General features: G+C 38.3%; 1 protein-coding gene across 10 annotated transcripts in view; it reads right to left on the bottom strand.

The window, feature by feature from the left end:
* myo9aa (myosin IXAa) overlaps positions 1-13,084 on the bottom strand; it is a 175,070-nt gene that overhangs the window by 51,828 nt on the left and 110,158 nt on the right. For all 10 annotated transcript variants that reach the window (XM_066701740.1, XM_066701736.1, XM_066701743.1 and 7 more), the window contains 2 exons: positions 8,881-8,997; positions 6,800-6,934 (listed from right to left, as the gene is read on the bottom strand). In XM_066701740.1, the coding sequence (XP_066557837.1) occupies positions 6,800-6,934; positions 8,881-8,997 (252 nt within the window). The remainder of the gene's footprint in view (positions 1-6,799; positions 6,935-8,880; positions 8,998-13,084) is intronic.

Here is a 13,084-nt window from a genome sequence, read left to right as displayed (position 1 = left end):
GACAGGAAATGAGGGGGGATGCACATCACTGGTTAAGTGTGTAATCCTCTGCCAGTTTAAAAAGCAACTGTGTGGTTCCAAAAAAATGTCCTCTTACATTCACTAAGAGTTGCTAGATTTGTTTATGTAACATACCTGTTTTTTTTTTTTACTACTTTAGAACATCATCAGTCAGTGTAGCATCTTCCATATATAGAACTCGGCATACGTTTTACAAGTTTTGAGGCACAAAATAAGAAAAAAAAAACTATGTATAGTAACTACAAATTTTAGTTGGAAGCTTACACAAAAGCTGTCTACCATTAGATGACAAAAAAATGGCTTCCCCAGCAATGTTATGAGATTGCACAGGGACCATGTAAAAAAGTTGCTGTCCTGCCTCCATACATTCACACCTCCAGGGTGAGAACATAGTTCCTCAGAAAGAAGAACAAATCTATACTATGCCATTCCCAACTACACCAATCTCACACACAGAGAAAGGCCCACACACACACACACACCAGAAAGATCAGTGGTCTCAGAGCCTGCTGCCCGAGTTGTCACTGGAAGTCACAGGCCTTCACCAATGCTGCAGGGGGCCCTCACAGCTCAGGACACCCCTCATACTAACCTCTTCACATCACCGTGGCCAATCTCAAATTGTACCTTTCAGAAGAGAGTAGCGGACAAATTCCCTGCCTAGTTTTTCTTACAGCTCACTTGTATCCCAGTCTGGAAGCAGAGCACTCCAAATGGCCTTAACATTTAAAATCGTAAGTGGGTCTTCTGAACTGGACTTCATTAGGGTCTAACAGTGGCCGCTGTGAGGGCCACAATGCAGGCTAGTGCGTTTCCACTCAGAGGACAGACCACTGCCCAGCAACACTCATCCACTCCAAAGCAATATGGGCAGAGTTTAATTGATTACAGACACTGAAAGGGGTCCTTCACATGCAGCAGAAAGAAAAACAACTTGCCTCACAGCCACCTTTCAGAGAAATGGGGTAGAGAGAAAGACACACAGAGAGGGAGAGCTAGAAGCATGGAGGGACAGAAGGAGTATGCAGGAAGCACTTGATTTATGCAGTTATTGATACAATATACTAAGATCAAAGTCATTTTCCTTAGAAGTCCTTTCTCTCTTAATTCTTTCTGAATTGAATATCATGAACACAAGCACACCCCAGTTGAAATTAATATGCAGAATCTGAAAATGCTGTGGTGTTCAGGCTGGTCATGTTGAAGGTCAAAATCTAGGGCAGCCAGCAGTTGTGAACACATCTCACACTGTGCTCATCTGTGCAGACTGGCGGAAAACACACACACAGCTGTGATCAGAAGGTTTATGTAGGCTTATAGTTTGTATCTAAAGAACAATATCTAGACAGTATACAACATGTTCCTAAACACAGCTCCCTGAGAGCCACAGAGAGACAAAGCAGAACAATACCAAGCTAGAGTCACAAGTTTCTAGAAACTTCATCTGTGTTGTAAAATGGACATCATTTAAAAGCGTATCTGATGAATGCAGGCAGTTCAGTGCATTAGTATGTAAACATCTATGACATAATTATAGCGTTAAAGCAGTTTGATAACATCAATATAATGATTTATGAGAAGGTTTTGTATTTGACCTTACAGGAAGGATTCCTGATATGTGTTCCATAGTAAGTATAAGTCAAAATGTAAGGAGTTATGAGCCAGTTCTCACTGAAGGATTTTTTTGCAACAGACCACATGAGTTCCTATCTGAGTTCTATAGCAGCCATTAGCCTATCTACACTCTGTAGGGCAATATAAACAGTTGTATGCATTGATTGACCTTCAAGGAGAGGTCATAGGTCAAGATCAAGGTACTTGGAATTTTATCAGAACAAAGTGTGAGTTTAGTAGTTTATTATTTTATATGGGCTGAATTTGACCATTGACTTTTTCATGAAGGTCAAATTCAGCCCATATGAGGTTTCCTATCTACCTTCTATATCAGGGATGGCGAACCTTTTTTGGCTGAAGTGCCCAAAGTCTGGTTTGTATACTTTGCTAAGTGCCAAAGGGTGCCAATGATAAATGAGGTATATATACGTATATATAGAGGCTAAACAGCATTTTTTTTGTTTTAAACAATATTTATATATATATATTTTTGTTTTAACTAAGTTATTAAGCAAACATGCTAACAAAACAAACCGCAATAAAGAAAAATCTAAAAACCATGGACAGATAAATCAACCGCCGCCACCACCACCATCGTGAACCTCCCCCCTTATCCCTCTGTAGTCTGGAGAGCAAGTGCAGCTCCAGTCTGCTAATGGGAGTCTGCTGCAGCATATGAAGCTGAATGAAGCAAGGCACATATTCTTCCCAAAAAAAGATTATAAATATGCAGGTTCCATTTTTGCTCACAGATTATTGTGAATTTACAAAAGCAATATAGAAAAGCAATAGTAATAGCACTTCACTAGCTCAATCATGTTTGGAATATGTCCCTTTTTATTTTGGACAATGAGAATTTTTAATCCTCATTCAAATGAAATCAAATAAATCTTTATTGTATATAGTGGAACACCATGCCAAAGCATGTCACCACATTAAAGAATAAAGAATAAGTGCATCATACAATGAATACATAATTTAAATGTTGCAGTATTGATACAGTGCAGTAAAATGCATGAATCACATTTCATCATGCTTTAAGTTTGAGGATTATAATGCTAAAGTACATTTAAAAACCCCATTAAAATTACAATCTACCCCCAAAACAAAGTCCCACAGATTCTCCCATTGGCCTGCAGTTACACACAAGAAGTAGAAGTTTGTTCATTTGGCTGCATTAGTAACCCTTCCATATTGTTTTGTGTTTTGTTTGCACTTGCACTCAATCATTACCAATGTGCCTTTACTATTTACTTTAGATATTTACTTAATATCTACTGCTTTTACATTTTGTAAAATAACTAAAACTGGTAGATTAATATACACTGTGTGGCACAAAAGATAATAGTGATATCAATCTACCATGAGTATGCATATGCACAAATGTACTCTACAAACCAAAGGCATAATTTATTTATTTTTGAGAATTTACAGCTTTCTTTTGCCAACTTCATGCAGTTTTTTAATTGTCGGAGAGTTTATGAATGATTGTGGCCATTTCTCTAACAGGAGATAACGGTAGACATAATGCTTTCCCCCACTTCAACAAACACGTCCATTGCTGACCACAATTAATCATAACAGGACAGACTTACAGTTTTTGTCATCTTCCTCCTGCACCCACAGTGCAGCACCGCAGCATAAATCATAACATTAACATCTCGTCCGTGAAGTGCAGATTTTCACAGTTCTGTGCCGATCTGTGCAGCTCCACCAATGAGAGCGGAGGATTCTGCGGTTCTGCACATAACAGCGAAAATCTGCGCACAAGAACCCGACCTAAAACCTGAATATTCAGAAAATAACGTGAGCGCTGCTCAATGACTTGGGGGCGGTGCCGTCACTGCCAAGCATACTGACTGGTTTTCTAAAGTGCCAATCAGTTTAGTCAATTAAGGGGCGGCCTGGCAATAAACAAACAAACAAACAAACAAACAAAACGCAGATAGTCGCTCACTTTGCATGCCAACCTACACGGCTCTGCATGCCACAGGTTCGCCTTCCCTGTTCTATATAGACAATGGGCTCTCCTGGCTGTGAGGCACTATAGAGCTAAATGTGCTAAAATGTTGCATTTGAGGTCAAAGGTTAGAATCAAGGACTTATCAATTTGACCACTTATGGTTTCCTATACATGTCCAATAGTAATTGTGACCATCTTCAATTTGAAAGCAGTTACAAGGCAGAAAAAACGATTAACCCATGAACCCTAAAGGAAAGGTCAAAGGTTTAAAATATTTTATTTTCACAAGAATACCCCTGGCCCCTTATCACATGTATATGATGACTGTGATGGCATTTGCAATCTGTAACCAAAGCTCTGATCGGAAAATGGACAGCAATTTTGGAAACTTCATACAAAACTTCCTATCTATGTTCCATAGTAATATTACCCACCAAGTCATCTGCATTGCTTGCTTTTGCAGTGTGCAAAATATTACAAAAACTACACTTGAGTACGATGGGTCAAATGGCCTCCTCTCATCTGTAAACGTTCTTATGTTCTTAAAATGCAATGAATTCGTTTTTTAAAATAATTGTTTTATTTAACCTGCAAAGTAAGTTGAGACTTTTTCAGACTTCCTTATCCAATAGCTGTTTTTGTAGACTAAGCTTTCATTTGAACATCAAAATAAGAGAACAAAAGATAAATGTGAAAATGCGAAAGGCATCTGAAGGGGATGTAGTTTATGATTAAACTAAATTGATCATTGTATCTCTCCCTCTGGCTCTATCTCCCTCCCTCTCCCTCTCATTTAAAAAGCACTTGAACCCACAGCAGAGTCACGACTCATATGGACTCCTTCAGTTTGCTTCTCATCTGAAGAGCCAACCGTGCATCATCTGTACCGTGCAATTATTAGTAATTTCTTCTGGCATATTCCAATTACTCTATCTGTGTGGATGTCAGCTCCTGTAAATGGAGCTCATGCAAGGCCGGCCTGGCTCTGACAGCTGTGTTGCCTGAGGACCAGGGCTCGGGTGCAGGCAGAGAAAGGCCACAGCGAGGCTGTCAGACAGCAGTTTTGTGATCAAGGGCACATGTAACACTGAGAGTCACATAACAGCTCAGCCCTGCTCTTCTGAGAGCACAGTCACCCCCTGGAAGAGTCAAACTACATCGATATTTTTATTTATATTGTGGTCTGTTCAGGCTTTGGGAGTTTAGTCTTTATCCTGTGCTCCACACGACCTTCTATGACAATAAGAGGGACTCACTGAGAGACAAAAAACAAAGCCTGAAATGAAAAGATGGATTTGTTTTCCTTCAGTCATAATAAGATTTAATTAGTAATTTAAGACATTGAATTGGTCCATCATGTGCATACCTGAGATTGCTCACTGAAGTCACATACAGGCAGTGCCTTTTTGATCAGTTACTTAAACCTTGGAGCTGGGCTAGGAGTCTAGATTTAATCATTGTAGCAAAGGCCAAACCTACTGACTGTAACACTTTAGGAACCACCAAGGTGAAATGCATAGCAAAGGTATTAATTAAATAAAACAAATAGAAATTCCATTTGGATTCACAAATACCAGATGAGAGGAAGCAGCTCAGTTGCATTATAAGAGTTCTTTGTTCTTGTACCTTCTACCAAAAAAGGTGCAAATGACATTGCAGTGCAAACCCTGCAATAAATCTGCCCTGCTCTGTTTGTTTAGAAAGAGGGGATTAAGTATACCGATGCTTCAACGTCCATTCATTCACAAGTACTTCAAGTTGAGTTGGCTTATGTAAGTTATGCAAGACCTGTGACTTGCAATGGATTTGACCTAATTCTGTTTTGTAACTATGAAGCAAAGAAATCCCTTGAGGTTGTGTAATGAAGCTAACTGCTAAGATGTCAATGACTGTAAGGTGTGCTGTCTGAGTGTGTGAGCATCACATTCATCACTGAGATACAATAAGCTACAGAAATAATCTTCACATTAACACACCAAGCCCAGTGCAGCACATCTCCTATGTATTACGAAAACCTAATTTTGCTGTGCATGCTGATTTTACTGCTATGAGCAATTCAAATCTAGCCCATTGTGAACAGCTCTATACAAGTTGCCATGTGTTCCACATCATGAGACAGTGATCAACATCATTCACTTAACACCACTGGTTCACAGAAAGATATAATTGGGAACTGGTCTAGAATGCCTATCCTTCAACTAAATGACTGAGCAGAAATGGCATTGAATCAGACTGTCTGCCATGGCAACCCAGAGTACCTTATGAAATTCATTGACAATTATAACTCACTGAACTAAAGGAATCTTATTGAGATTGATCACCAATACCATGGATCACAAATGTTCATTGCTGCACCGTAGCTCATCTCATCCTGAATATGGTCCAACCCATTGTTTGTGACTCCAGTAAGTACTACAGGCTATGTGTATCAACAGTGAGACAATCTTCAAAAAGATAAACTAATCCATTTTAACCTCCCTGAATACAAAGCACAAACACAATACGCCCCTCTAGAAGTCCAGATAGAGAAAGAGTGAAGAAATGTTAGTAGATAAATTAACGTCCGATGTGGAAATAAAAATCAACATTTGATATCTGAAAGACTAATGCATTCTCTCCTATTTGGTGGAGACAGTACTTCATTCAGAGAGGATTAACGTACTACTGAGTCACTGATGGTTTCATCACACTACTGACAATCTACAATCCTGGCACCAACTATCCTTTTGGCAAAAAAATAATATAATTGTTAATCTCTAGAATAATATGACTTTACTTTAGCCTCAGACACATTTCTGAGAGCAATTTGTCCATAATCTCTAGTAACTCCTAGGGTGATGAATATTCCCAAAAAAACAACTTTTGTAGGGCGATTACAAAATGTAGGTGCTATTGTTCAACAGATGTGTGGATGTGTGATGATGTTGCAAGCTGTGAGTTCACCTCTGGTCTCCATATTTAAGTGTGATTCCTATTTTGACAGTCAAACAACAAATAATAGCAAAAATTGTAGAATGGCATTTCAGTCTTCATGCATTACAATTACAAATTCAGTGCAGTGCCATACAGTCACTTTACTACCATGATCTAGAGATTCATCAGATCCGTTGGGAAATTGACAGCTATTATTGCAAGCAGTTGATTTATTTTATTATTTACTGCTTCTGGGATGCTCAGCGATGGCCAGTTGAAGGAACTTACCTGCTCTAGCTTGAAAATGTGCTGATTAAAGTAGTGCTGGAGACGCTCATTGGCAAAGTTAATGCAAAACTGCTCAAAGCTGTTGTTTTCATAATCTTCAAAGCCAAAGATGTCAAGCACTCCAATAGACAAAATCTGAGAAAGAAGGGGGGAGAAGGAAGAAAAAAAAAAAAAAAAAGCAGGATGAGCAGAATTACTTCTCAAAGTGATTCATAAAACAATATGGCAACATGGGAAAGGAAATTGAAACTTCAGCATGAAGAATAGTTATTTTATTTAAAAGAGGAAAAGGAATAAAGGTGCAGCAAAGTCTGTCCGTCTGACCTGCAGGGTTTCAGCATATTCTTGAGCTATGATGAAGAAAAAACAACAACTTCCGATTCTGATTTCAGCACCTTCCATCTGCCCAGATTGGGTCATGCTATGGGAATGTGAAAAAGCGTTCGAATTCTGCCATGCATGGAAGTGGTGTGGCGAGGGGCAGTCATCCCCTTGTCATGTGCTCAACACATGTAACTTGATTTCTTCCCCTGCTCTGCCAAGGATGCCTGAGTTTGTTCCACAGAGAGAGGGGGGAGGGCAACCACACCTCTAATAGTCATGGATTTTAACTTTGCCCCATCTTTCAGCAGGAATGTTATAAATGTGCTTGCAGGGTGTGTGGGGGGGTAGTTAAAGAGAAAGATGAACCCCATCTGTTCCATTTGACCACGCTTGCATCAAAATAAAGCAATTTAAAAGACGCAGATTGTATTAAACTGATCAAACTTTCCTTCCTTCCATATTTCCTTCTTTTTTAATAAAGGCATGTTGGCATTTTTCCACAACATGACAATCTAGCTTAATTCAAGTTTTTATAAAGGAAATGACGGCAGCTGCTAAACCACAGAGAAATCAGCAAAGCCATCTGTCCCGATTGTCATTACTCAGAAACACAAGCATGGAGGGAAAGAAAAAGCAATCAGCCTGCTCATCTGTAGGTGCTCAACGCGATACAGGGCCAGCTGCTGCTGTGCCGAGAGACCGAAGCAACCTGCCTGCTCCTGTGACAGATCAATACCGAGGTGACGAAATTCAGTATTCTTCTACAGGCCATCGTGTTGCCCAATTATGGCAAGACAGACACTAGAGGGAGTGTTACAATTTTTATATTAAAATTACAGACAGAAATCCATAGTCACTTTAAAAAGGAATATGAGAGATGGCTGGGAGTCTAATAACAGGGGAGCTTGCTATATGTCAATGATCATTAAAGAGGATCACGATGTGAACAATTAGGTAATTCCTCCAGACATCTGGATTAAGTTCCAAATGATGGCCTCTGAAATTCTGTGAAAACTGACAATATTCATCCCTCACTCCTGTTCTGTTTGGGTATGTGCCACTGGTTGGGTATTATCTGAGAGACTATTGATAACAGTTATTTCATGGCACTCAGAATAGGATACATAACCTGCAAAGTAGTTCATACTTATTTCTGCTTTGCCAATGTTAACATTTAATTGTAGTTTCCAATTAATTGTGTGTGCCGACAATCAGGAGACAATTACTTTTCACAGAATTGCTTTCTAATTACCTCTTGCAAAAGGAGGAATTATGATAAAATGAACAGATATGTATATCTTAGAATCAATTTCTGAAAAACACAATTCATAATGTCTTAAAAATAAAATGTCCTATGAACAGTTCTGCAGTCACGGAGGTGGGAAGCCTGACAGGTCTGCAGAGGACTTCAGAAGTCTTCTTCTCCAGAACACAATTAAAACAAGATGTCTTGTGGAAGGAAGTTTGCTTTTCAAGCCTAACCACTGAAAGCTCTTCTGAGGGAATCCATACATCAAATACTAAAACTCCCCCTCCCCCCCATCAAGAAAAGATTGTAATTTTCTCCCTGCAGTTAAAATTATTTTATAACCTCCCACCTGCCTCTAACAGAAGAGTTTTCAGAGAAGTTGCCCCCCTCACAAGTTCAGCCACTGCCTACACAAATAAACCGTAGCATACCCATAGATGCACGGCAACTGACAAAACTACCAAATATCTGCGAGAATCTGAAAAACAAAACTGTGGCAGTCTCTTACCTTGATGCTTTCCTCCAGGTCTTTGGTGTTGAGTAGTGCATGGTTGATCCTGAACACAATCCAGTCAAATAGGGCACTGTACAGGGATTTGGCCATCGAGTCTCGCACTGTTCCTGCCTGCAGAAGCAAGACAAACACAAGTCACTCCTAACCAATCACATTTCTGTTCTTTAATGTGGTTTGCAGGCTTGCTCTCCCCCCCAACCTCCCCATTACCCTCCTGCCCTGTGCTGAAGGCAGTTCACTATCTCATCTACAGTTTGATCTTCAGCAGTGACATGATACAGTATGTTACAAGCGGTTATATAAAATGCTTATAAGGGGGGAAAAAAAGCGTAAGTCCTTTTGCCGCAGTACTTAAATTGACTTATTCTGTGGAAAGAGAAAATACGTAAGTAAAGAAGAAGAAAAAAAAAAAAATGGAATTTACAATGTTATTCCAAATTACTATTGTCTCCCCATCAGGACTACCCAGGTCTGCTTAAACCAGCTTCAACTTGCTCTTTCATAGACACAAACCCACAATATTCTTTACTATCAGATCACCTTAGACAAAACATTAAGATGTTAAAAACCATCAAACAGCACAAACAGATACACTAAGTGCATTGCTTTCATCTTACTTCAATTTGCTTCTTTCTTTTATTACATTGGCCCTAATCTCTAAAAGGCATGACAAGGCTGGACAAACAAAACTGAGGGTTTAAAATAAATAAACACTACACACACAAAAGACAAAAAACTCAAACCAGTTAGAAATGGTAGGAACTTGTCGTTTTGGTTTCTGATAATGAGGATGAGGATGATTATGCTGACTGCTTTATATTTTTCTAAATAATCTGGTATTTGAGTTTGTGAAGATCTGAAGGAAGCAGTTGTAGTTGGCAATCACCAAAGGGAATCAGACATTTCAGCAAGTCAGGTCAGCCAGACAACAGATAAGTGAGAAAGTATATGATCCACAAGGATCAGCAGTAAACTTATATAACAGGTGGATTTAATTTACTGAAGGCAGACTGTGGCCTCCAGTAGAAAGTTATGTCTTCATTGCATCCTGTAGAGGATTTACATTTCCTTTACTGACAAATGTGTTTACAATACCAACTAGACCATTTAATACAAAGCACTACTACTGTCAGATAATTTCTTAATAATTCCTGATAAAAAAATTACATAAGAGTTTCAAGTGATTCATCTTGGTCCTTCCTGGTTATTTAATTTCAACAAAAACATTTCCATTTGAAGAAGAAAGATATGTCCAGGAGTTGTGAATGCATTGAAAAACATTTAAAGAATACATATATATATATTTAAAAAAATAATAATAAGGTACAGCAAAGCAATGGACTGTTTTAATTCAAAATGGGTGGGTTTCAGGTTAATGGGTTGAATCCAAAGCAAGATTGATAGATTAAGGGGTGACCGTGTTTTCTGCCCTTCTCCACCAAAACTGCGTGACTGAAGTGCACAGTGTAAGGAGCTGTATCAGTCACCATGGCAACCTCTTCATGGGGAATGTGAACAGAGCTCTGCAGGAAATGCACTGGCTTTTGTGGGAGACTGAATCCCAGGGCCACACAGGCTCAAGACAGGAACAAGAAAAAGCCTGGTTTTCAATGTACAAGCATCAGGGAACCTTCAATATTATGTCAAACAAAAACTTAAGTGCCATACAGAGGAGTTCACTTAAAAAATTAAATGACACACAATAAAGTGACCTATGCTGTGCCAAAATTCCCTTTCTAAACAATACTGAGGTAAAAAAAATATTCATTATATATATAAACTAGATTATGCTCAAAACAAAACAAATTCTACATATATAAAACAAATACAGAAAACAACTGACAGTAACAGACTTCACAAGTCAACTTGGCGAGAGCTCTGAGTCAGCACTGTGCTCTAGCATCTTGACTTGGCAAGAAACAGATATAGAAACAGATCTTTTCCCAGAAAACTTTTAAATATCTTTGAAAGCCAAGACACCTTTTTTCCCTTTCCCCCAACCTGGCTACGCCCAGTGCTCTTAACTCATTAATCTCTTCTATGTCATTTGGAGCGTCAACCATTATTACTCTAGAAGGACTATATTTTTGCATTCCCTAGTGCCTTATTAATCATCTTCTGACAGCAAGCAGTACAATTGGTGACTAAGGGAAAATGAATTGAAGCACAAAAAACGCTGTGAATTACTACACCACTGTGAATGTGGATTAATCTTCAGGTGAGCCTTATAAAACACACTTGACATTAAGGACACATTGGGAAAACTATAGCTGTATTATTTACTAAAAGCATTAATTCTTTTAAGAGTTTATATGTATACTACCATGAAATGCTAAGACCTGAAGACAAAGGCTATCTAAACATCTTCTTACTTTATTGTATTAAACAACTAATCTATTAGTCAAGTACAAAAAAGGGATTTGTATAAAACACACATTTATCTTTTTGTGCGTACAATGCTCCAGTTAAAATATCTGCCAAAGAACATGGTTACATAGACACAAATAATCGGTTGATTCTTTCAAATAGTTTCATGCTGATGATCACTGAGCTCTCAGCCAAAATACCCAATGGCAATGTTCAATGTCACAAAGAGAAACAAAAGTAAGAAAGAAAAAAAAAAAGAAAAAAAAACTGAAAGCACTGCAATTGTGTTTTATTGTGCATAACAGAGACTTGAGAAGACAAATCCTCTCCAAGATAAACATTCCTGCTTCATGACAGATGGCTCTGTGGGTATAGTTTATCATAATTAAGTGAACGTGAGATATCAGGAGATATTTATCTGCCTTCCCAGCTCATTCCACAAGGTGTATACAGTTACTGGCCATAAACGTACATATTACACATTTGTATAATTAGAAAGTAAGAACAAAATGTTCAAACATGAAGTATACTATTATAGACCTACTGAAGACAGAGCTGGTGTTTATGTTCTGGGATGCAAAGTGTTAAATCCTTATGAAATACAAGATAGCTACTGACTTGCGTACATTGCACATAGAAAATGGTTCTGGAAAACCCAAACACCATTTCATAGTGAAGAAGTAAATTTATTCTACTACCTCAAAGTATTACATTTCAATTTTAATTAAACCATAACTCATTCAAATTGGTGCTCACTACATAAAGGTGGGGCAGGATCAGACATTTCGATAAGTTAATGTGCAATCAAATTGAAGTTCTAGTGTCAGTGATGCTGGTAAATTTTGGGTTATGTCAGTTTTTTATTACATTTTCATTTGGATTGGACATTTTCAAGGTCAGAATTTAAAGAGGCAAGTTAGACATCTTTAAAGGTAACCCCTTATTACAAAAAGTTCAAAATCTTCCAAATGTGCTGTGAAATGCAGTCTTTTCTTGAACAAGCACATGAAGCAAGATTATATGACAGATGCTGTTACGGAAGTGAAACTTAAGTATAAAACTGATGAAGTTAGACTGATTTGTAATGGGATTCCAAGAGATTCAGCGTTAGTTTATCTGGGAGGAAAATTCCAAGGCCTGCAGTATTTCAAGTTTTAATGCTCTGTATAAACAAGGAGAACTTTGCTACAATGCACTTCATTTTCTGGAAGTTCTCCCAAAACACCAGGTTTTAGCACACATTTTAACTGTAAAAAGATCCCCCAACACTAAAGCCTTATTGATTTACTCCCCCCCAGAATTCCTGTGGCCTGGGTTGAGACACAGGGTTGCATCAGAGAGACGGGCCCTCCTCAGAATGTGTATAACACACAGCACATTCGAAAACAAACTGAGAATGATACTTTGAGATGCTATAGGCGAATAGTTATTAATTTGCAGAGTTATATACCATACACATATTGAGTGAATGACAATACTTTAGACTACATTTGGAAATTAATGTTAATAATTAAAAACATAGAAACACATTCAAACAGTTTGTGTTAAAATGTCCAACTTCTATATTTATGTGTTCAAACTCCCTAATAAAATAATAGCCACACATATACATATACTTGAACACTGACAATCCTGTGCCAGAGCAATCAAATAGGGCATTGGAAAAACACTAAAAAAATATGTATTTGTATGTAAAGGGACTTGCAAGTGCAAATGCAAAACCACCGTTAATAAATAAGACAGGTGGCCTCATCTGGTTGAAGAGTAGTTAACCTTGCATGGTTTTCACATTCAGCTCCAGCAGTGCCAAAAGCAGGCCTCTGCTTTAGAT

Source organism: Amia ocellicauda, chromosome 4, assembly GCF_036373705.1.
Source record: "Amia ocellicauda isolate fAmiCal2 chromosome 4, fAmiCal2.hap1, whole genome shotgun sequence".
Classification (NCBI taxonomy): Eukaryota; Metazoa; Chordata; class Actinopteri; order Amiiformes; family Amiidae; genus Amia; species Amia ocellicauda.
The sequence above is the reverse complement of the archived record's forward strand: the minus strand, read 5'-3'. Positions and strand labels throughout refer to the sequence as shown.